General features: G+C 46.1%; 1 protein-coding gene across 3 annotated transcripts; it reads left to right on the forward strand.

Annotated features, from left to right (window-relative positions):
• The first annotated feature begins 1,624 nt into the window (after positions 1 to 1,624).
• On the forward strand, positions 1,625 to 4,219 carry LOC129639019 (melanoma-associated antigen 9-like). Of its 3 annotated transcripts, none has more exons than XM_055563813.1 (3): positions 1,625 to 1,686; positions 2,435 to 2,527; positions 2,877 to 4,219. In XM_055563813.1, the coding sequence occupies exon 3, from the start codon at positions 2,897 to 2,899 to the stop codon at positions 3,680 to 3,682; it is 786 nt and encodes a 261-aa protein (XP_055419788.1). In that variant the 5' UTR covers positions 1,625 to 1,686; positions 2,435 to 2,527; positions 2,877 to 2,896; the 3' UTR covers positions 3,683 to 4,219. The 3 variants fall into 3 exon arrangements, with proteins under 3 accessions (XP_055419788.1, XP_055419789.1, XP_055419791.1); XM_055563814.1 differs by lacking the exon at positions 1,625 to 1,686 and adding an exon at positions 1,885 to 2,005; XM_055563816.1 differs by lacking the exon at positions 1,625 to 1,686 and having other exon boundaries at positions 2,334 to 2,527.
• Positions 4,220 to 25,628: the final 21,409 nt, after the last annotated feature.

The raw sequence follows: 25,628 nt of genomic DNA on the forward strand, positions 1-25,628 counted from the left end.
ATGCGGCACGAGGTTGTCCTGCCCGGGGACTACCAGGGTTGCCTCTGGTCTGAGATCTGGCTACCCTCAGCCCTCCCTCAGGGTCCTCACCTTGACTTTTGGTAGGACCTGGGCTCTGTCCTCTCCCCACCGTAGTCCCTGCTTCTCACACCAGGTCCCCAGTCTCACAGAACTGGATGTCAGGAAATCAGGACAGACCTAGTGTGCTCTTCTCACCCTGAGGGCTCCCAGGGCCGATGGCAGGGACAGGGATCTGTGGGATTCCATCAGCCTTACCTTGGGATCCCTAGAATCTCCACTTGAGGTCCCTTCAGTCTTCCCTCAGGGACCTCACCTTATCTCCAGGTACGACTTCAGATTCTTTCCTCTCCCCTCCCCTACTAACGCCCCAACCCTCATACCAGGACCCCAGTCTTTCTGAGATTTGGGTATCAGTAAGTCTGCTCTCTATACTAGGACACCAGTCTGAAATCTGGATTTAAGAAGTCAGACCCCTGTACTAGGTTCCCCAGTCTCTCTGAGACCCAGATGTCAGGAAATGCAGCATGTGCTCATCAGCCCTATGTCCTCCCAGAGCCCACTCTGCTCTTGGGTCCAGGGTCCCCTAAGTCCTCCCTCAGAGTCCTCACCTTGACTCTCAAAAGAACTAAGATCTTTCCTTCTGCCCATCTGAGGCCCTGCCCCTTCTGCTGCTGCTGCTGCTGCTAAGTCACTTCAGTCGTGTCCGACCCTGTTGGACCCCATAGACGGCAGCCCACCAGGCTCCCCCGTCCCTGGCATTCTCCAGGCAAGAACACTGGAGTGGGTTGCCATTTCCTTCTCCAATGCATGTGAAAGTGAAAAGTGAAAGTGAAGTAGCTCAGTCGTGTCCAACTCTTAGCGACCCCATGGACTGCAGCTTACCAAGCTAATGTCTCTGAGAAACAGATGCGGAAGTCAGAACAGGCTGCCAAGTGCTCATCCTACCACCAGGGCGGCCCAGGGCTGACAGCAGGGTCAGGGGTCTGTGGGGTTCCTTATATCCTCCCTCAGGGACCTCATCTTGATCTCTGGCAGATCTGGGGATGCCCCTTGTGTTGACCAGAGGCGGGACTCTCACTTCAAGGCTCAGGGAGCACAGAGGGTGGATGAGCACATGCTGCATTTCATGACATCTGGGTCTCAGACAAACTGGGGATCTGGGAAAGGGCGTGTAGCCTCAGGTGAGCCGAAGGAAGAAGCCCAACTCCTCCAGGGTTTCAATTTGAGGACCCTGAGGGGCGACTGAGGGGACCCTGGACCCCAATCAGAGGAGACCTCAGAGAAGCCTGTAGCTGCTGTTGGTCCTTGGCGTCCCTGGGATACGATGAGCCCAAAGTGCATGGCCGTACTTCCTGACATCCGGGTCTCTGACTGGGGACCTCGCATATGGGGCGGGGCCTCAGGGGGGCCGATTCCCAGGTCCTGCAGGGTTGAAGACCCTGAGGACCCTGAAGAGGGACTAGAGGACCCTGGACCCCTAATCAGAGGAGACCTCAGAGAAGCCCGTCTCTGTTGTCAGTCCAGGGCAACCGTGGGGGCAGGATGAGCGCAACAGGCATGTGCTGACCGCCTAACATCCGGGTCCTCAAGAGACCGGGGTCCTGGTATAAGGGGCGGGGCTTCAGTTTCGGAGAGACGAGAATCCAGGTCCTGCGCAGAGGAAAGGTGAGGTGCCTGCCGGAGGACTGGGGGGACCCTGAGTGAGGACCGACAGAACCCCACAGATCCCCACCCCTGTAGTTGGCCCTGGGAGACTTTGCGGCGAGAGCACACTCAGCCTGTCTGACTTCGTAACATGCGAGTCTTAGAGCGACTGGAGGCCTTGTGAAAGCGGCGAGGTCTCAAAATGGCGGACGGGACAGCCCCGGGTGCTGCCTGGAGTTCAGGCTCCATGCAAGGAAGGACTGAGGCGGTTAGACCCCAACAGGGAGGGCTCTTGACCCTTGCCAGAGGGTCTTGGAGGGCCCAGAGTGGGGTGAGCAGGGTGAGCAGTTTCTTGACCTCTGGCTTAGGGACCTCGGGAGGTGAGGTTTTACAGGCGGAGGCTTCAGGTTGGCAGAGGCTGGACTGAGCAGACCCCCTCCCCTGTGGTCAGTGCTGGGAGGCCAGGAAGAACATGAGGAGGAGCTGAACCGAGCAGCTCCCTAGCCTAGGACCCGTGCGAGGCCCTGGGCAGGTGCGGCCGCATATGGGGCCCCTCAGCGCTTTCTGTTCGGGCTTGTGTCTTGTTCTGAGTTTCCTTCTACTCCTCCAAAGGGGACAGTCCAGGCCATGCCAGGGGAAAGGTGAGCAATACAAGGGACCCACCACACAACTGGGTGTACCCACAGAGTCCACCCCCTCCTACCAGCACAGAAGGCCCAGAGCTGTGCCACAGTACAGCCCTTAGCTGTCACCTCCATTTCTCTCACAGGAGCTCCAGGAACCAGGAGGCGAAGCCAGAGGTCTGAAGCCTGTGTTCTGAGTTCAGAGAGCAGAGGAGGTCCAGGCAGTATCAGGAATCAAGGTGAGAGGGTGCCCTGAAGTGAACCAGAGGCTCCCTATCCCAGAACAGGGGGGGACCCCAGAAGGCCCCAATTCCTCCCACTTTGTTGGCCCCGGAAATCTCGGGCTGTGCTGACCACACCCTGGGGAGCCACCTCACTTCCTCTTTCGGGTATCCAGGGGACTGTCCTCCCAGGAGGAGCGCTCCTCTGAGGTCTGAGAGCACCCCTCAAGGGGAGACCTGTAAGTGGCCTGTGTCATACCATCCAGGATGCGTTTCTTAGTTGAGGCCGCTCACACCTCCTCTCTCCCCGAGGCCCTTGGTCCCCATCTGTACCTCTGCCTCACTTCCATGTCTTGTTCAACCTCAGGCATTGTGCTCGTGGTCAAGATGAGTGCGCTCAGCAAACCCGAGGAAGACCTTCAAGACCCAGGCGAGGCCCAGGGCCCTGTAGAGGCGCAGCCCTTGGGGGCTGAGGTGGGGGAGGCTGCATCCGACTTGGCCTCTTACCACCCAGCATCCTCCTCCACTCCTGTGGAGGCCTTGCCCCAAGAAATTCTGAATGAGATGAAGGCTAACCTTTTGAAGTTCCTGCTCCTCAAGTATCGAACCAAGAAGCTGACCTCCCCAGCAGAAATGCTGAATAAGGTCTTCAGGGATAACCAGGAGTACTTCCCGGTGGTCTTCAGTCAAGCCTTAGAGTGCCTGCAGATGATCTTTGGTGTGGAGGTGAAGAAGGTGGATCCCACAGAGCACATCTACATCTTGGTCCCCATCCTGGGCCTCACCTGTGATGACAGGCTGAGCGATGGGCAGGGCCTGCCCAAGGCCGGCTTCCTGGCGCTGGTCCTCAGCCTGATCATGAGGAATGGAGACCCCGCCCCTGCGGAGGTGATCTGGGGATTACTCAGCAGGATGGGGGTGTATGTTGGGAGGGAGCACTTCATCTTTGGGGAGCCCAGTGAGCTGCTGACCCAAGTGTGGGTGTGGGAGAGGTACCTGGAGTACCGGCAGGTGCCTGACAGTGACCCTGCTCGCTATGAGTTCCTGTGGGGTCCCCGGGCCTATGAGGAGACCAGCAAACAGCAAGTCATGGCATTTGCGCTCAGGATCACACAAAGGGCTTTGAGGGCCTTCCCACTCCTGTCTGCAGAGGCTGCAAGGGAGGAGGAATAGGGGGCCTGGGCCAGAGCAGCAGCCAGCTTGATCCTTCCCTCTGTGATTGAAGAGGGAGTAGTCAGCCTTCAGTCAGAAGTGAAGGCCAGTTGGGAGAACCAATGTGTGTAGCGTCTTTGGTTGCTGCTCTCTATGATAACATGGGGATTCATCTCTGTTTTCTTTAGAAATTTTTCAAAGTTTGGTTTCAGAGAAGGTTAAAGAAACTTCAGTATCTTAGCTTTGTGAATGACACTGAACCCAGTGTATTTTTGGTTACCCAGTTCAAAAACAAGAGTTTTGCTGTTTTGTAAAAGAGATTGGGAAGTCTTCCATTTTGTTTTGTGGTCCTGAATAGAATACACTGGGATAGGAATTAGAACTGTTTTGAAAATGTGAACTTATGTAGCAATAGTACTGAATGGAGAAGATTTAGACAATAAAAGTAATTATAGTGAATTCATGCTTATGTCCTTCTTGTATGTCATTCACAATAGCTAAATTCTCTCAGTTTATTGAATTTTCCTTGGTTATTAAAGAAAGTAGCAGACACTCTGCGACCCCTGCTCACTGGTGCATTTATTCCAAAGCCGTGTCCAGATTCTCTGCTCCGTGAAAGGCCATGTTAGTGGTGGACACACTAGGAGAAGCAGGGCACCCCTGCACTTACAGCGATGGTCTAGGAGCTGCAGTCACATGAGGTTTGTGTTGGGGGTGAGGGGAATCTCTGAAACGGATCATTGCTGTGAGGTGTCCTTTTGCTTCTTGGATAAACCCCAGAGAGATCTCTTTCTAGGGCAGGAAGGAAGGGGTCCTGGCTATTGTCCCATAGCTGTTGACCACAGGGATGAAATAGGTGTCTTCTACCCACCATCTGCTAGGAATCCTAGAGAAATGTGAATCTTGCTCTTTTATGTATGGCCCAGTATTCCCTGTGCTGGCCCTCCTCTCTCTGCCCTGGGAAACTGATTACCAACTACATTGAAATAACAGTTTATTTGGTCATCTGGACTTCATTATTTTCACTTGTGAGCATGGTCTAGATTTCATTTGGATGAAATGAGGGAAGAGAAGCTGCAAAAGTGGACAGGACCTGCTGTGTGACTAGAATCTTGGGATCTTTGAGTGAGCTGTGCCCAGCTGGAGACACTGCTCTCCACTCCAAAACATACACAAACACTGAAATTGAATAATATATTCTCCGGGAGGAAAACACAGAACAGCAATTCTGAGTGGTTTTCTTTTTTTTTTTTTTCTTCTAAGTAATATTTAGTTTATTTTCTCGCTGCCTTTATTAAGAGTGACAGAGGTAGAAACTTAAAAAAGGTACACAAATCCTTCCATTTCCAATTGAGCTGCCAATTCTCTGAGGTGTCTTGAAAACAAAACAATTTCCAGGGGAGAGGGGGACGGAGTACGAGATCTGAGTAACACAAGAAATAAGTAGTAGCCAGGAAAGATGCAACATCCGCCAGCGTCCCCAGGTTCAGGCAGGTTCAGAAGTGTGGAGGCAGCAGAGACACAGGTTAAGGCTGTGCCTGGCATCAAAAGGCAGGAGCGACTTCCGGGCCTAAGGAGGTGGTAAGGTCACTGCAGTGGGGGGTGCGAATGGGTGCAGGGGGCTGAGGGGCAGCTCTCCGTGCTGAGTGCCAGAGAACAACGGGAACAGGAGATGTGATTCTGGCCACGTATATGGCAGCTGCCAAATAGTCAGTGGACACTTGGAAAAGGTGGAGAATTTCAAGACCCATGTGACCTGCTCAGACTCTCCTCCCCAAAACAAGGGAGAATTTTAACCGCTGCTCTTTGTTGAGCATCTGCTAGGCAATATGGAATTGAAGAGATGTCAGGTGTTCAGTCACCTCTTGTCTTCCTCTCTCCCTGCACACATGGGGACACGACCCTGCCAGGCCTCTTCACTTAGGAAGGGTCATATGATGACCTGTGACCAGTGAATTTTGAGCAGAAGCATTTTTGTCATGACCATTTGTTTTGAAGGGACACAGGTGCCTGGGGGTTGATCCTCAAGTCAGGACAACACACAGACACACACCGTTCAGAGTGTGGTTCCTCCCAGAGACTAAAGTCCTGCACCTCTGACCCCTGACAGAGGCTGCCCCACAGGGAGCTGGCTGCAGGAATTCCTCCCACCTCCCCCAAAGACCCACAGCCCGCCCCCGTCCGCCATGAGCTGCACTGTCAGCCCCCTCGGGGCTGTGCTCAGTCTCCATCAGGAGGGCAGCAGCCAGCTGCCAAAGGCCCCTGTTGGGGTTGGGGGTGTCCTCCTTATGGGTCCCAGCCCCGAGGCCCCCGACCCCTGCTGCCCACAGTGCCCCCTCTCCCCCGGAACCTGGCCTTGGGTTTTGTCCTGCTTGCCCCCCCCCACCCTGCCCCACGCACTGAGAGTGGATTAGGCCCTGGTACTGATGACCTCATGTGTGTAACTTTATTTGGAAATCCCACAGCAGCATCCCCTTCCACGGTGCTTCAGGTGGAGCCAGCAGGACTTGATGCAGCCCCTGGGCAAGTCTCCTCGTGGTGGGTTCAGTAGTAATCATTGCCATGGAAGTGCGGGGCACATCTCTAAGATCCTGAGGTATATCAGACCATTCCCTGTGGAATCCCTGTGGAACGTGTTACAGTAAAAGGATCTTTTGAATGTGACTGTGAGGTCCTGGCTTTTGAGCCTGAGTGTGAGAGGCAGAGGGGTTTCTGGTCAGCCACCTGCAGAGCCAGCTAGCACTTTGGTGCCCCCATTCAGGCTGTTCAAGCAGAGGACAAGCTCTAGCAGATGCCTGGGAGGACGCTCACCCAGGCGCCAGAGGCCCCAGACTCCAATGAGGATTCAGAAAGGAGCCAGGCAGGAGAGGAATCTGGGGTCCCAGGGGTGCAGGCTGCAAAGAGGGTCAGCAACCCCAGAGACATGGAAGCAGCAAGCCCCTGGAGATCTCATCAGACCTGCCCGGGGCTGGCCAGGAGAGGGAGTGGGGAGCAGATGCCGCTGCAGGTGAGCTGCCACCCTGGCCTCCATGAGGACATCTGTGCTCTGGGGCCAAGGCTGGGACCACAGCCCCAGGGGGCACTCCAGGATGTATATGTGACAGCTCTCATTACAGGTACTCCTCATGCGCCTTATTGGATACGACTGCTAAGTGTGGTTGGGTTCTTGCTCTGGGTACATAAGAACCTCAGGCCTTTGATTGCTAGGAGGCCCAAACTGCCCCCCGCCCCCACCGACTTATCTGGGGGTCATTTCCAGGATCCAGCATCTTCTGCAGCAGTCTCTGTGTGGATACATACCACCCTGTTCCCAAGCTAATCTTGCCTTGGGCATCACAGATTGGACAGGCACCTCCCCTGGGTTAAGGATTCTCAGTCAATGTTCTGTTCCTCTGAGAAGTCCCTGTGTTTCCTCATGGCTTCTCTGGAGGCTCAGTGTTAAAGAATCTGCCTGCAATGTGGGAGATGCAAGTTCGATCCCTGGGTGGGAAGATACTCTAGAGGAGGAAAAGGCATCCCACTCCACTATTCTTGCCTGGGAAATGACAGAGGAGCCGGGGTGGGGGGCTGTGCCACACTCCATGGTGTCACAAAGAGTCAGACACGACTGATCGACGGAGCACCCACATGTACGCACAGCTAAAGGTTTGCTCTGGACCCTTGTATCCTTGGCAAGACACCTAGATCTGCCTAGATCTTGACAGACTTCTGTGGCAAATAATACTGGCGGACGTCTTAAAGCGGTTTTTGAGCAAGTACAGGGTTCCAGGTCTACACCTGGCCTCGGTTGGTGGCAAAACATCTATGAGGTTGGATCAGGGCAGTGTTTGTGGGGCTTGAGAAAAAAGTGGATCCAGAGATGTTTCTGTGGTAGAAGAGGCCTGGTTAGTATATTATATGGAATTGGAGGTTAAGGGACAGGAAAAGCTGAAGGTAATTTAGCAAGGGTTGTTTCACACTTACAGGTTCTGTGTGCTTGTGTTTGGTTTCCTTTCTGTTTCTTTTTTTAACGTACTCAGCATGTTTTGCCCAAAATTTCCTTGCCTTTTTTATTTTGAAAACAGACTTTATTTTCACCTTTTCCTTTATAACCCTTTTAACCCTTGTAACCCTTTAAGATTTGAAAACAAATTGTGAAAATAGCAGAAATCTCTTATGCTCCTCACCCAGTCTCCCCTATTCCTAATATCTTACAGTAATATGTTATATTTATTACAATTAAGGAGGAAGTATTGATGCATTATTTGTTATCGACTAAAGCCCATGCTTTACTCAGATTTCTATAGGTTTTACCCATTCCCGGATCCTGGCAAGGAAACTACCCTAACATTTAGTTGTAATGTCTCCTTGGGTTCCTCTTAGCTTTAACATTTCTCTGCTTTGGATGATCTTGACAGTCTTGAGGAGTACTCGGTAGATGTTTTGCACCATGTCCCGTGACTGGCATTTGTCTGATATTTTACTCATGACTAGTCTGGGATGACAAGTTTGGGGGAGGAATTTTACAGATGTAAAATCCTATTCTCATCACATTGTATCAAGTGTATATATTATTAGCACAACGGATCACTGACGATGCTCTCATTGATCATGTGGCTGAGGTAGTGCTTGTCAGGTGTATGTGATAAAGTGATTGTTGTATGTCCCCTCTCCATCCTGTCCTCTTTGGAAGAAAGTCACGATGTGCAGTCCATGCTTCAGGGGTGGGGAGTTATGCTCCACTTTCTACAAGTGGGAGTGTCTGCATAAACTGGAATTTTTCTGTGTGGAACACTTGTCTATCCTTGTTTGTGTAATTAAGAAATTATTTATGTTTCTCAGTATGGAATCATGGTATCTTTATTACACTTTGGGTTAAAATCCAATACTGCTGCTGCTGCTGCTAAGTCGCTTCAGTCGTGTCCGACTCTGTGCGACCCCAGAGACAGCAGCCCACCAGGCTCCCCCGTCCCTGGGATTCTCCAGGCAAGAACACTGAAGTGGGTTGCCATTTCCTTCTCCAATGCATGAAAGTTAAAAGTGAAAGTGAAGACGCTCAGTCGTATCCGACTCGTATCGACCCCATGGACTGCAGCCTACCAGGCTCCTCTGTCCATGGGATTTTCCAGGCAAGAGTGCAACTTTATATATTTTAATTTTCAAATTGTTCTCGGATTGGCCATTGGGAGCTTTTCCTGTCAAATCCCTTTGTATATACCTTTGTCATACCCCTGGAAATGTTGCTTCCTCTTTTGAAAGTTTTTTGAGCACTTTTTTTTTGCACCGTACAAGATGCTTCAGGCTCATTTTCCATATTTCCTGTCCCAATTCTAGAATCATCAATTTTTCCATGGAGCCCTTGTTCCTTTTATTGCTGAATGGTATTGACAAAACTAGATCTGTGCGCTGAGTGTGCTCATTGGTACTGAAGGGTCATTGCTTCTGGGCACCCGTTGGTTGACAGGGCAACAAATTATATGTGTACTTCTTATCCTGTGTTTATTTATATATCTATATTTTAGATGGTAATGATTTCATGGGTATGACACCAAAAACACAGGCCAAAAAAAGAAAAACATAGATAAACTGGACCTCATCAAAAAAAAAAAAAAGTCTGTGCATCAAAGAACAAAATCAAGGAAGCTACCATGTGATCCAGCAATTCCACTTCTGAGTGTATGAAAGTGAAAGTGAACGTGAAGTCACTCATGAAAGTGAAGTCACTCAGTCGTGTCTGACTCTTTGCGACCCCATGGACTGTAGCCTATCAGGCTACTCTGTCCATAGGATTTTCCAGGCAAGAGTGCTGGAGTGGGTTGCCATTTCCTTCTCCAGGGGATCTTCCCAACCCAGGAATCGAACCCAGGTCTCCCGCATTGCAGGCAGATGTTTTACCATCTGAGCCACCAGGGAATCAAAAGGAAATGAAAATAGGATATCGAAAAGATATCTGCATTCCTGCATTTATCGCAACATTGTTCACAATAGCCAAAATATGGATACAGCCTAAGCGTCCATCAGTGGATGAATGGATAAAGAAGATGCAACATATTCAGTATACGGCCATGTGAGAGAAGGAAATCCTGCCATTTGCAACAACTTGGAAAGAGCTTGAGGGCATTATGCTAAGTAAAATAAGTGAGACAGAAAAAGATAAGTATGGTTTGTTATCATTTACATGTGGAATCTAAAAGGACAAACCGGGACTTCCCTGGCAGTCCAGTGGCTAAGACTCTGCACTTCCAATGCAGGGAGCATGGGTTTGATCCCTGGTTGGGGAACTAAGATCCCACACTGTTGTGCTGTTATTGTGTTATCTAACTACTTGGTCATCTAGGCGAATCCATTCAAGGGAAGTACACAACAGAGTGAGGAAACTAAATACCCCCCACTCTGTGTGAGAGGACCAGAAGGAGAGTCTCCTGGTAGCCAGAGTGAGGGCAGATAGTGGGGAAGAGCAAATATGAGCAAGGGATCCCAGCAAGTTGTAGGAACTCCTGAGTTCAACCTGAGCTGTACATGCAGGAATCGCACCAGAGACAGAATATCAAAAGCGTGGAGAACTGAACCATTGCCCAAGGGGCAGGCTGGGCCCTGTGTGATTCACAAATACTATGTATCACTGCATTAACCACAGCAAAATGCACATTTATTTCAAGCACATGTGAAACATTCAACAAGATAGAATCCTATATCCTCAAAACAAACTAAAAAAATTTAAATGATGCAGAGTATGTTCTCTGACAAGAAAAGAATCAAACTAGAAATCAAACAATATGGAAGGAGAAGAAAAATCTCAAAACACTTGGAAATTAAACAACCATCCACAGGTAAGAGAGAGATTCTCAAGGAAGTAGAAACTGCACTGGAATGAATTAAAATGAAAGGGCAACGTATTGGAATTTATGGGATGCATCTAAATCAGTATTGAGGGAAAATTATAGCATTTAATGTTTAGATTAAGAAAGAAGAAAGACCTCAATCAATAATATATGCTTCCACGTTAACTTAGAAAAAGAAGGAAAACTATACCCAAAGCAATCTGCAAACAAACACACCAAAAACAGAAGAGAAAAAAATTGAAATCAAAAATTAAAAAAATCATGGGAAAAAAAACTGCTTCATTGAAAAGATCAACAAAATTGATAAAACTCTAGCCAGATAAACAAAATCAAAAAAGAGAAGACAAATGACTAATATCAGAAATGAAATACTGACTATCACTACAATTCTACAAGCCCTACACTAAAGATGTTGGAAGGATAAAAAGGAAACACTAAGAAAAAATCTATGTACTGTACATAAATTCAAGAACTTAAGTGGAATTTTAAAATTACTCAAAATCCAGAAACTATTCAACTCACCCCTGATGAAATGTATAACCTTTATAGTACTACAACTATTAGAGAATGGATATCACCTTTTAAAATTTTCTAAAAAGAAAATCTTTAGAACCTCAGAAATATCAAAAAGCTCAAGCAGAAATTGTCAGAACCAACTTTATCAGAACTCTGAAAAATTGTCAAAACTTAGCAGCAACTAAGCTACCAAGATTGTGAGCTCCAATGGGTAAGGGTTACTTGTCATACTCTGTGGTCCTGGTGTCCACCATGGGCCTTGGCACTCAGTGGGAGATCAGAAAGTGTTCACTAAATAATGTCTTACTCGCGGCTCCTGCAATTTGGTTGGATCAAGTTTATTTGACCCCCAATACATTTAACCGGAGAAGGCAATGGCACCCCACTCCAGTGCTCTTGCCTGGAAAATCCCATGGACAGAGGAGCCTGGTGGGCTGCAGTCCACGGGGTCACTAAGAGTCGGACACGACTGAACGACTTCACTTTCACTTTTCACTTTCATGCATTGGAGAAGGAAATGGCAACCCACTCCAGTGTTCTTGCCTGGAGAATCCCAGGGACAGGGGAGCCTGGTGGGCTTCCATCTATAGTCTGACATGACCGAAGCGACTTAGCAGCAGCATCAATACATTTAACAGGTCAACATGACCATAAACACAAACAGGAGCGGTGACACAAGTATATCTCTGCAAACATCTGTAGGAGAGGTGCCTGACACTTACATACCCAACAGAGACAGAACTATTTTAGCCCATGGGTAGCTTTAAAAAATTCCTTTTTTTTTTTTTCATGAAAATCTGATCACTGCTGTGAAAGAACAAAATGATGGCAAGAAAGGGCTCCTCACAGAATGACAAGCTGAGCCCGTGTCCTCCAAGTGCTGGGAGAACCAAAGTGGCATTTAGGAGGAAATGACCAACAAGGCACAATAGGAAGGCTATTTAGGTTTGGAGGAGTACAATATTCTGATGACTTCCAGAAGTATAAAACCCAGTCCTTTCCTGAAATACCCTCTGGCACACTCAAGACACAGAGACCTCTGACTCTTCTAACGGGATAAACGTTCTGGCCCTTCCCTTATAGTGTGTGTGTCAAATGTCAGTACACAGGAAACAAGTGCTGCACAGTGCAAGTTCCAGGCCTGGCCTTCCTGTCACTATTATCCAAAAGTGAGTGTATGAAACGAGTATTTATAATTCTGTTTCACTTTTGCTTAAGTCAAAAGGACCTGAGACTGTGTTTGGTTAGCAAATCCACCCTTCTAGCAACAGAGAGGTCAAGACAGTAAGGTGATAGATACCTAAGCACAAAAATAGGCCTAAGACCAAAATTCCGATGCAAATGCAATGGTGCACATGACCATAGGTTAGAGAGTCCATAATACACAGTGAGGATGCTCAGCTGGTGTTTTCAGCTCCTCATCAAGACTTCATGCTTTCCTGGGTTTGGGGCCATGATGTCGAGCAGTCACTGGATGGAGTTTGATCTGAAAAAATAGAGAGAACACAGGTGAACTGAAAGTGTGTCTTATTGAAACAACTTGATCTCAAAAAGAGCAAAGGATTGTTCTTAGATGGGAGTTTAAATGGTGCCCTTCTTTTGAGGTATTCATGAGTACATCCAAACTGAGAACATTTAAGCCTTTCTCATACCCAGTGAGGATAGTATATAAGAAAACAGATCCAAATCCCACTCCCAAGAGGAACTGAGGAAGATGAGACAGCCCAGGTGTGATCATGTCACTCTGCTGCTTATTTCTCTACCATCCATAAAATAAAAGCTTCCCAGGTGGCACCAGTGGAAACAAATCTGCCTGCCAATGCCAGAGACATAAGAGATGCAGGTTTGATCCCTGGGTTGGGAAGATCTCCTGGAGAAGGAAATGGCAACCCACTCCAGTATTCTTGCCTGGAGAATCCCATGGACAGAGGACCCTGGAGGACTACAGTCCGTAGGGTCGCAAAGAGTGTGACACGACTGAAGTGACTTAGCATGTCAAATAAGGCCCACACCCCTTCCTCTGATATTCAGGGTCCCTCGAATTGGACAGAAACCCCCATATATCCTCTATTTACACCATGATCCTATTTATTGTTTCCCATGTTGGAAGATTTCTGTTTCACTGCAGGAAATAGGGCTGAATATTTTTTGTTGGGTTGTAATCTGTGTGACAAGTTAGCCACAGGTAGCAGTGATTTCTGGCTGGTTATTTAGGAAATTTTTCAAGTGCTAGCTTCCTCTCTTCCTTATTTCTGCATCTGGGCTCAAGAGAGGAGAAAACCTGACAAACTGTACTTCAGCTAGATGATCAAGGTCAATATCAATGGTGATAAATCATGTTGATAGAATGTACCCTTGATATGATGTGATAAGAATGGCACTTTGTGTCTCTGCTCTTCCTCCCCAAAACTCATTACCCAGTTTAATACTTTGGACTAACACTTATTTTTACGATGACTGGGTGTTGATTTTTATTAGATATTTTTCTGTATTGATGTAGGTCTGATTTTTCTCACTCAATCTGTTACTGTAATAAGGCAATCCTGGGCTTATGCATTCCCAGATCCATCCCTCATTCCTCCTTGCTCTGTTCTAGATTATACAGGGGCCGACTCCAGCAGGCTGCAATCAAACTAGACAACAATTGGCTGCCATTTTGGTTCAGCTAACCAGAAACATGAGCAAAAGATTAGAAGCCTGGAAGACAGAGCAGTCAAAGATTTTTCTCCTTCCTCTGCATCAGGTGGCTTGTCCTTCAATGGTTCCATATTCTTCATGGCTCCAGCCATTCAACCATGAGGTTGACCCATCATGGCTCTGAATCCTGTTGAATCCAACACCCAGGTTCCAGTAACACTGTCTCCTTTCCTTGTCCTTCCATCCTAGGGGTGAATGATTTACTCGTGTTGCTAATAATTGGGTTTCCCAATTCTCTCCTGCTTGGCTTCCTACCACTTTTGTAACCAACCCCATGCATTAAGCTCCCTCCATGGTAAAAATTTACAGTGGTTTCTGTTTTCCTGGACAATCCTTGACTGTTACATGCAGCCAATTATAATGACTGATCTTCTAGTCTTAAACTCCTTTGCATTCCTGGTATAAACCCAGCTCTGTCACCAGAAGTTAAATGTTTGTCTCTTCTGTAATTAATAATAATAATAATAAAACAAAATACCCTGGGCTCTGAAACTTTCCCCAAATAATGTATCTTTCATCATCATCTTCACAGTCTTCTCAAAAATAATTTTCACACTCACTAGTTTTTGGGCATATATTGAAAAATTCCAACAGCATAAGTAATAAAGTGATTTAATGAACTTGTAAAAAATAATTCAAGCAATATACATGGAGTTAAATAGCATGGCTTGTGCAACAGAGGCAAAATGGTGCTCAAAGGGAAATATATAGCCTTAAATAGATGTATTAGAAAATAAGAGCTATTTAAATCACCCAAGAAATTCCAGAAGCTAGGTAATGAACATCATATGAAACCTTAAGTAAGAGAAGGTAGGAAATAATGAAGATAAGTATAGAAATAACACATGTACACCCATGGCTGATTTATGTTGATATATGGCAAAAACAACTACAATATTGTAAAGTAATTAGTCTCCAATGATAATAAATAAATTAATTAAAAAATAAAAATAAAATGCAATACAAAAAAAAAGAGAAAGCAGTAAGGCCAAAAAACAAATGCCAATTACTTGAAAATATTTATGAACAGACTTTTTTTTTAAAAATATGAGCAGATACTAAAGAAAAAAATAACATGTAAACAATATAAGTTAAAACTGTATAAACTATAGATGCCAAAGACATTTAAATGATGTAAAAGCACAGCAAATATGCTTATATTATTCCCTCAAGAGAAGCAAATAGTGGACAAGGAAAAGTTTCTACATGTAAAGTATTTCAGGTAATAAACTAAAACTGAATGAGAGACTTTGCAAATTACCCCTCTGCAACCCTCAATGGGTAAAAGAAGGAGAGGATCATCAGTGACTGCCAACTCAGCACAAAGGACAAGAAACATTATGCTCTTCTTAATGGAATTACATGCCATCACCTAGGTAGCAGTCTTGTAAATAAACAAGTTAATCAAACTTCTACCTGTAACTACCAATCTAAACAACTGCTGAGGGGCCAAACGTGTTAAATGACACCAAACTGTTTCATTCAACACAGTCTATATTATGGAAAACTTGAAAAACGAGTTGCCAGTCCAGGTTTGATGCACAATACTGGATGCTTGGGGCTGGTGCACTGGAATGACCCAGAGGGATGATATGGGGAGGGAGGAGGGAGGAGGGTTCAGGATGGGGAACACATGTATACCTGTGGCGGATTCATTTCGATGTTTGGCAAAACTAATACAATTATGTAAAGTTTAAAAAATAAAATAAAATTAAAAACAAACAAACCTGCTTTTTTCACAACAAAAGCTACAAGAAAAAAAGATGACGCAGGGGAAACCTATTGATTAAAAAAGACTCAAGGAACATAAAAAAAAAATCGCAATATATAGGCAGTATTTGTGATCCAAACAAACTAAAAAAAAAAAATTAATGTATAAGGTAAATGTGAAAAATTACTAGATATTTGCTCTTGTTAAAACATTTAAATTTTTAGGAATGATCATTGTTTTGGGTTTATGTTTTATAAAAGATTCCTTGTCTTTTAGAAATGCATGCTGACATACTTAGAGATGAATCATCCTGATGTCTTGGACTACCTTCACATTAGTCCACTGGCAGAGATGTGGGGAGGGTGAGGGTACATTGGAACCAGACCGGCCATGTACTGCAGACGATTGATGCTGGCTGCCAAGTATATTGTGTCCCTTATACCATTCTCTACTGCTGTATGTGTTTTATAGTATCTGTTATAATAATAAAGTTTTATTATAAATATCATGCAATTAAATTTGAAATTCTGGGTGAAATGGACAATTTTTTAAAAAGACCAAATCAGTCCATGAAGAAACAGGAAACTTTAAACAATACAAACTTTAACTGTAGTCAACACCCAAGGTACCTTCAAATGTTCCAAGACAGGCAGTTTGGGTGGGCAGTTCTACCAATGGTCAGGGAAAACTAATCTCCATCTTATGTAAACTCTTCTAAAGCACATACAAAAAAACTGGGAAATTAGTTAACTTATTCTCCCAGACCAGCTCTCCTTGACCATAAAACCAGATGAGTACTCCCACTCCTACCATGCAAAGAACACTTGAGCAAAATTCACCCACACAGTAGCAAATATTCTAAGCAAACTAATAGCATATTCAATATAGCAGTGAATTACATGAACAGACAGGTTATGGCTAAAGAATGAAAATATGATTCAAACTAGAAAATAGCTCAAGTATAATTCTCCACAATAACAGATTAGGGGAAAACATTGAAGCATGTCAATGGATGTGGGAATAGCCTCTGAAATCAATTCAACATGAGTACGACTTTTAACAAATTGAGATTAGAAAGGAACTTCCATTTCCTAATATCTACAGCAAACATACTTACATGTGAAATGTTTGATGCATTCCCATTAACGACAGGAACACATCAAAGATGCATGCTCTCCCTTGTAGTATGCAAAAATCCCCTGGAACAGAGAGTTAGGACTGTGAATGTCAAAGGAAATGAGAAGTATGAATATTGAAAAAGATAATGTTTTGTGACAATATGGTCATCCACATAGGGAATTCAAAGAAATGGATACATGGAATACTCAAATTAATAAGAGACGAGAAAAAACTTTGTATGGAAGATTACTACAGTAAAACCAAGAGCCTTGCCACATACACAAAGCACTATTTAGAAGATGTAATTTAAAAATTCCCCATTTGCAACACAAATCCAAAAATTACCTAAGAAGGCTAACAAAATATATAAAATCTTAATAGAGACTACAACACAAATTTATAGATAGATATCGGAGAAGGCAAAGGCCACCACTCCAGTACTCTTGCCTGGAAAATCACATGGACAGAGGAGCCTGGTGGGCTGCAGTCTATGGGGTCATGAAGAGTCAGACACAACTGAGTGACTTCACTTTCACTTTTCACTTTCATGCATTGGAGAAGGCAATGGCAACCCACTCCAGTGTTCTTGCCTGGAGAATCCCAGGGACGGGGGAGCCTGGTGGGCTGCCATCTATGGGGTCGCACAGAGTCGGACACGACTGAAGCGACTTAGCAGCAGCATGGGGAAAAAGTCTCAAATAAATAGTCTCAAATAAAAAGTCTCTAGCAGTATACCGTATTCATTTATGGGGGAAAACTGTTATAAAGATTTCAAGTCTGCTTAAATTATTTATAGATTTAGTGCTTTACCTGTAGCTCTCAAGATGGTGGTGAAGTGTAGGCTGCTGTCTCTGTTCCCAAAATCTACCCTGGCAAACTAAAGAAGAGAAAATGAAGCAAATGAGAAGTACAATATCGACCACAAAAGCTAAATAACAAAACATGAAAAGCCTCTGGAGGAGACTGAATTCTGTGCTGAACAGAATAATAAAATAAAATGCAGCAGGAGAGAGTTGGGGAGTTTCTGGGGTTAACAGTGTGAGAGATTCCTGCCCCACCATCACAGGGCTAACAGCCACCAGACCCTTTGAGCTCTGTCCTGTCCCTCAGGCCCATCCTGCAGCCCAACACACGGGGCTCTTCACCCCTGCTCGCCTCCCAGATGAAGAACTGAGGCCGCGGGCCTTGGGCATCTTCCCAGGACCACGTGCTAGGGAGAGCCGGGGTGGGCTCCGAGCCCTGGTCTCAATTCCTCTGGAGCTCCCGCCCTTCCCGTCCCGCCCAGGCTGCGGCCCAACCTTCTGACCTCTCACGCTTTCCTCTCTCAGTGCTACACGATGCCTCTGAGGTGAGAAAAAGCAGGCCCGTGGAAGGAAGGGGTCAAGGAGAATCAGAAGCACTGTGGGGCTGCTCTGGGGTTTGCTGAGAACTGACTCTGCCGGGGGCTGGCATCTCTGTCCAGTCCCAGTGCCTCGCGCGTGAGGACAGCGCCCTGTCCCTGCTGCTGCCATGGGGCCTCTTGCCCAACTGAACCTGCCAGTCTGACCAGCTCCTCACTGCTGCCCCTTCTGAAGGCTGCACAGGAGGATCTCCTGTCCTTCCCTACACAGAGCTTTCCAACTCCCTGCAGAAGTCCTCTGGCTGTCCCAGCCCTCACTCCGGAACCCCTCCGACACCTACAGTCCCTTTGCTTTGGATAGTAACCTTTAGACACCTGGTAATCCTTCTGGGCAACTTCAACACATTCTCCAAATGTTTTCCTGTTGGGTGTGTGAGTACTCTGATGTGCCACATAATCAGCAGGTTCTTTGGATATAAACCTGAAGTTAAAGAGAGGGATTTTTAAAAACCACTGACATTTCCAGCCGGATTTTAATGGGGTGTCTTCTTTGAAACTGGCCACCGAACACATGCCCAGATGGATGAGCTTACTAGGTGGTCAAAACCCAAAGCCTCCATCCTACATGGTAGATGAGGAAGGGCCACAGAAGTGGAGCCAAGGTTTTCAAGGCTGAACTCTTGAAAACTGTGGGATCCTCCTCTGAGGTGAAGAAACAGTTCCTTGGTAGCTCAGATTTTAAAATAAAAAAATAATTATCCATCTTTCCTTGGCCTCTTGTCTGGTACCTGACCCACAGGAATGTCATGGTTGTCAGTGTGCCTAAGGGTATCTGGGCAGGTGCTCGGGCAAGTCCAGTTGTGTGGAGGCAGCTGAAACTCCCAGGAGAAGACAGCCTTGCATCAAAAGAGACCATTCGCAGTCGACTGACGTTACAGTCAGTGTTCAGTCAGGATCGCAAAGGGAAGTACAGAAATGTGCTACGTGGTAACATGCAAATCCACCTGACGGACATTTACATGCTTTTTGTAAGATTAATGCGATACTGTGTTTGGAAACAACTGACATATAGGAGGCACTTAAGTATCTGGAGGATATCAAGGCAAATCTGGCTTTCTCAGAAACTCTTCCAAGAAATGAAGAAGCTAGTCATAACAAATGATAATGGCTACTCTTAATTGAGCACCTACTGTGGATCACTATACGAGAGAGACTACAAGTGCTTGTCTGTATCTTGTCTTCCTTTCCTCCATCCCAGACACAGGGGACACTACATCGCCTGTGCACTTGTAGTTAGGAAGGGTCATGTGACTAGCCATTGCCATCGAGAGATACGAGAAGGAGCATTGTTGCTCACGTCTGGAGCCAGGATGCCATTTCTGTGCTTTCTCTTTCTCGCAGCAGCAAACATGGCTATCCAATGGTAGAACTCCAGAATGGAAACGGCATGGAACTGGGGCCCCCTCAGATCAGAGTTAGTGTTAGTGGCTCAGTTGTGTCTGACCCTTTGGAACCCCATTTACTGAAGTTTGCCAGGCTCCTCTGATATTCTCCAGGCAAGAATACTGGAGTGGGTTGCCATTCTCTTCTCCAGGGGATCTTCCTGAACTAGGGATGGAACCTGCATCTCCTGTCTCCTGCGTTGCCAGCGGTTTCTTTACTGTCTGAGCCACCAGGGAAGCCCAAGTTGAGCCATTTAAACTTCAGGTTTTGCCTGTTGTGTCAACTAGCAGTTACTTTAGCTGATATACAGCAACTATTTTGGCTTCCCTGATGGCTCAGATGGTAAAGAAAACACCTGCAATGCAGGAGACCCGGGTTCAATCCCTGGGTTGGAAAGATTCCTTGGAGAAGAGCATGGCAACCCCCTCCAGTATTCTTGCTTGGAGAATCCCATGGATAGAGGAGGCTGGTGGGCTACACCCCATGGGGTCTCAAGGAGATGGACATGACTGAGTGACAATAACTAACAAACGTGTTGTTAGAGTTATTTATGTATTGTAATTACAATGATAATGGTACATGCACTCTTGTTGAGAAAACTTATAAAACTTCAGACAAATCATTTTTTCCCTCTACAAAGTTTCCTCAAAATTCAGCCCTGCCTTCAGAAATAACCACATCTAACAATCTGGTGTATGAATTTTAAAGCTGACTCTAGACTTTCACACATAATTGTTCGTGAGTCTGAGGTATGGGGGCTGATTATGACCATGATATGGCAGTGCCATGTGACAAGCTTTATATGGGCGGTGCTTTGACAGGATGGCATGTGAAGGGAAGTCCCTCACAGCAAGAGATCTTGCAGAGATCATGGCAAAGACTCACCACCCAGAAGGGCAAGATGCAAGAGAAGTCCCAGTGGAAAGGGAATCGGAGGGTGATGGGGACTCTCTGGGTCAGAGCTCCGAAAGGCAGCAGTGGCTTGAAGTCTTATGGGTTCCAGGTTATAGTTATCTCATCTATGCCCAGTTACTGTTATCTATGCCCAGCAGGTTTGGGGTACAGTTTTTCAGAGTATGCCAAGAAAGCAGGCTCTAATTGGTGAAAATCAGTTTATTTGGACTACATTTAAAGTGATTAGATGTTTAAAAATTTGAGCTTCTTGGGGAATATTTTAGGGAAGGGCTCCATCTCACACTTCTGCAACCATTCTGTAGCACACTCCACTCCCAGCCCCAAGCTCCAGTTGCCTTCCTACGGTGCCTGATGGGCCATTTCCTCCTAATGTCACCACAGCTCCCCCAGCACTTGAGGGCACTGGCTTAGCTTGTCATTCTATGAGCTGCTCTCTCTTGCCACCATCTTGTTCTTTCACAGCACTGATCTGATTTTCCTAGAAAATGGGACTTTTTACAGTTACCCATGGGCTAAAATGGTTTGTCTATGTTGGCTGGGTAAGTATCAGGCACCTCTCTTACAGATGTTTGCAGAAATGTACTTGTGTCATTGCTCCTGTTTGTGTTTATGGCCGTGTTGACATGTATTGGGGGCCAAATAAAGTTGATATGACCAGATCATGTGATCTGTAAGTCATTTTCTGATTTTCTACTGAGTGCCCATGGTGGCCACCAGGACCAGAGTGCATGACATGTGAACTCTGACTTGAGCATCTCATGATCCAATAGGCAATCTGGCCACATACACTTTACAGGATTCTCGAGGCAAGAATGGAGAAGACAATGGCACCCCACTGCAGTACTCTTGCCTGGAAAATCCTGTGGATGGAGGAGCCTGGTAGGCTGCAGTCCATGGAGTCGCTAGGAGTCGGACACGACTGAACGACTTCACTTTCACTTTTCACTTTCATGCATTGGAGAAGGAAATGGCAACCCACTCCAGTGTTCTTGCCTGGAGAATCCCAGGTTCGGGGAGCCTGGTGAGCTGCCGTCTATGGGGTCACACAGAGTCAGACATGACTGAAGCGACTTAGCCGCAGCAGCAGCAGCAGCGAGGCAAGAATACTGGATTGAATTGGCATTTCTTCCTTCGGTGGACCATGTTTTGTCAGGACTCTTCACTGTGATCTGTCTGTCTTGGGTGGCCCTTCACAGCATGGCTCATAACTTCATTGAGTTATGCAAGCCCCTCTGCCTCGACAAAGCTGTGATCCATGAAGGGTACCTTGATGCTGGGAAAGATTGAAGGCAAAAGGAGAAGGAGGCTGCAGAGGATGAGATGGTTAGATAGCATCACCTAACCAATGGGTATAAATTTGAGCAAACTCTCCAAGATAGTGGAGGACAGAGGAGCCTGGTGTGCTGCAGTCCATGGGTCGCAGAGTCGGACACGACTTAGCAACTGAATAACAATAAATGGCCACATAACAAAGTTCCTTCTTTATGTTCTAGAAATACCAAGGCATATAGACAACAAAAATGGATAATCACAAATGTATTCGGTTTTGAGTGAGAATACTTAGTCAGACTTAGGTTTAAAGGAGTTGGCAAAGTACATGGCTATAAACAGGGACTCTGAATCCAGCCAGCCTGGATTTTAATCCTGACTCTTCCACTTCCCGGCTGAGTGATCTTGTGTAAGCTTTTGACCTCTCTGTGCCTCCGTTTTCTCATCTGTAAACCATGGATAGCAATAGTACCTAACTCATGGGGCAGTTTTGAGGACAAAACCAGGTACTATCTGTAAAGCACATTCAACAGCACCTGCCACATAGTAAATGCCAAGTGAGTGCTTATTAAACCAGCAAATTCTGACCTCACCAGACACTGCTGTGTAGCCTCAGGATTCTGTCATTCAGCTCGATAAACAGTACTTGGAAAGTCTGTAAAACAGGGCTAAAATGTGTGCTCCACTGAGATGTGATGAACCTGAAACACAGCCTCCTGCAAAGCATGGTGTATGGTTATCCTTATCCTTGATGGAGGCCTGGAAGCCCTCCGATCCTCCCATGCTCCAGAGGGTGTTATTGCACCTCTCGAATATTCTACATGGATGCCTCCCTTCCCATGACTTAAGCCTCCAATAGCTAAATTGCAGGGTATAACTTGCATCTCACTCTCCCAGTCATCTCTGTTGCCATTTCAGATCACAGAGGTCACAGAAATGATTTGAAACCAGATGACTGGTATTCCCTAGACTCTTCTCATTTAGATAAATAAGTATCAGTAGATCAACATCCTGACATGTGCTGCTCATCCCCACTCATTTATGCTTTTTCCACACCCTGTCATGGGCATGTGCTTTTGTTGTGCATCAAACACATCCTGCTGTTATAGCAGAGGTAACTGGGAGCCTTGGCCCGAGTCGGAAATTCAAATCAACAGGAATACTCATTATTTGCGATCAGCTTCTAATTAGTTCCATCATTTCTGTGCTCTTCTGAGCCCAGCTCTGGGTTTTTTCATATGTCTGCTCCCCTGGTACTTGAAGATGCATGTTGCTTTCTGGCACTGGCGGTCAGTAGCCCAGGCTAGACAAAATAACCCAGTGCCTGCAAAGACAGTTCCCTACAGGGAAGGAGTGCCAGTGAGAAGAGCCAGACAGGCAGCTTCCTGCCATGCTCTCAGAAAAACAGCCATTGTAGGGACCACATCTGTTATAGGGACCCCAAACAAATTGCTTTAAAATTATTTGTGAATACATTAAAACTGCCATTACTTAAAATTGCCCAGCACATCAAGAAACTTTGCAGACCTCACCTTGGGGCTTAATTCCTGAATCATGTCAAGAGCTGCCACACTTCCAGGCACGTTGGAGGGAGCCAATCGACCGTGACCCAATCTCCTGGGAGATGTCAGGCTGGTGGAGGAGCTGAAGGCATGCTAGTGGGTTTGTCCACACTTGTGTTTTCACTTATAACATAATGGAAACTGCTCCTTCTGTCTTCCCTGCCACCTTTGCTTTGCGATGTATGTGATGTTGAACCTGGAAAGGCCCTGAGGGATTTTATATGGCGGGAAAGGTTAGGTTATTCTGGTCCTCCATGACTGACTCTCTATGAGTTTTCTGATCTAATCTTCAGATAGTATGATGGTCACTCCTGATATATGTATATCAATACCAGTGTACTCAGTTCAGTTCAGTTCAGTCGCTCAGTCATGTCCGACTCTTTGCGACCCCATGAATTGCAGCATGCCAGGCCTCCCGGTCCATCACCAACTCCTAGAGTTTACCCAAACTCATGTCCATCGAGTCAATGATGCCATCCAGCCATCTCATCCTCTGTCATCTCCTTCTCCTCCTGCCCCCGATCCTTCCCAGCCCCAGGGTCTTTTCCAATGAGTCAACTCTTTGCATGAGGTGGCCAAAGTATTGGAGTTTCAGTCTCAGCATCAGTCCTTCCAATGAACACCCAGGACTGATCTCCTTTAGGATGGACCGGTTGATCTCCTTGCAGTCCAAGGGACTCTCAAGAGACTTCTCCAACACCACAGTTCAAAAGCATCAATTCTTTGGTGTTCAGCTTTCTTCACAGTCCAACTCTCATATCCATATATGACCACTGGAAAAACCATAGCCTTGACTAGACGGACCTTTGTTGGCAAAGTAATGTTTCTGCTTTTTAATATGCTATCTAGGTTGGTCATAACTTTCCTTCCAAGGAGTAAACGTCTTTTAATTTCATGGCTGCAATCACCATCTGCAGTGATTTTGGAGCCCAAAAAGATAAAGTCTGACACTGTTTCCACTGTTTCCCCATCTATTTCCCATGAAGTGATGGGACCAGATGCCATGATCTTCGTTTTCTGAACGTTGAGCTTTAAGCCAACTTTTTCACTCTCCTCTTTCACTTTCATCAAGAGGCTTTTGAGTTCCTCTTCACTTTCTGCCATAAGGGTGGTGCCATCTGCATATCTGAAGTTATTGATATTTCTCCCAGCAATCTTGATTCCAGCTTGTGCTTCTTCCAGCCCAGTGTTTCTCATGATGTACTCGGCATATAAGTTAAATAAGCAGGGTGACAATATACAGCCTTGACGTCCTCCTTTTCCTATTTGGAACCAGTCTGTTGTTCCATGTTAAGTTCTAACTGTTGCTTCCTGACCTGCATATAGGTTTCTCAAGAGGCAGGTCAGGTAGTCTGGTATTCGCATCTCTTTCAGAATTTTCCACAGTTTATTGTGATCCACACAAAGACTTTGGCATAGTCAATAAAGCAGAAATAGATGTTTTTCTGGCACTTTCTTGCTTTTTTGATGATCCAGTGGATGTTGGCAATTTGGTCTCTGGTTCCTCTGCCTTTTCTAAAACCAGCTTGAACATCTGGAAGTTTCACGGTTCACGTATTGCTGAAGCCTGGCTTGGACACTTTTGAGCATTACTTTATTAGCGTGTGGGGTGGTGGCTGAGAGCAGCTACCCCACGTCTGAGGTCAGAGGTGGTATCCGAGAGGAGCAACCCCACGTCCAAGAAGCGGTGGCTGCGTGGGCGCAGGAGGGCAGAAAGGAGCTACTCCACATTCAAGGTCAGGAGGGGTGACCTCATCCAAGGTAAGGAGCAGCGGCTGTGCTTTGCTGGAGCAGTTGTGAAGAGATACCCCAGGTCCAAGGTAAGAGAAACCCAAGTAAGATAGTAGGTGTTGTGAGAGGGCATCAGAAGGCAGATACACTGAAACCATAATCAGAGAAAACTAGCCAATCTGATCACACGGACCACAGCCTTGTCTAACTCAGTGAAACCAAGCCATGCCGTGCGGGGCCACCCAAGGCGGGCGGGTCATGGTGGAGAGGTCAGACAGAAAGTGGTTCACTGGAGAAGGGAATGGCAAACCACTTCAGTATTCTTGCCTTGAGAACCCCATGAATAGTATGAAAAGGCAAAATGATAGGATACTGAAAGAGGAACTCCCCAGGTCAGTAGGTGCCCAATATGCTACTGGAGATCAGTGGAGAAATAACTCCAGAAAGAATGAAGGGATGGAGCCAAAGCAAAAACAATACCCAGTTGTAGATGTGACTGGTGATAGAAGCAAGGTCTGATGCTGTAAAGAGCAATATTGCACAGGAACCTGGAATGTCAGGTCCATGAATCAAGGCAAATTGGAAGTGGTCAAACAAGAGATGGCAAGAGTGAATGTCAACATTCTAGGAATAAGCCAACTAAAATGGACTGAAATGGGTGAATTTAATTCAGATGGCCATTATATCTACTACTGTGGGCAGGAATCCCTTAGAAGAAATGGAGTAGCCATCATGGTCAACAAAAGAGTCTGAAATGCAGTACTTGTATGCAATCTCAAAAATGACAGAATGATCTCTGTTCATTTCCAAGACAAACCATTCAATATCACGGTAATCCAAGCTT

The sequence above is a fragment of the Bubalus kerabau genome, chromosome X (genome assembly GCF_029407905.1).
Source record: "Bubalus kerabau isolate K-KA32 ecotype Philippines breed swamp buffalo chromosome X, PCC_UOA_SB_1v2, whole genome shotgun sequence".
NCBI lineage: Eukaryota > Metazoa > Chordata > Mammalia > Artiodactyla > Bovidae > Bubalus > Bubalus kerabau.

Coding starts and splice junctions, on each gene's coding strand:
- LOC129639019 (XM_055563813.1), top strand. CDS start 2,897: ATGAGTGCGCTCAGCAAACCCGAGGAAGACCTTCAAGACCCAGGCGAG.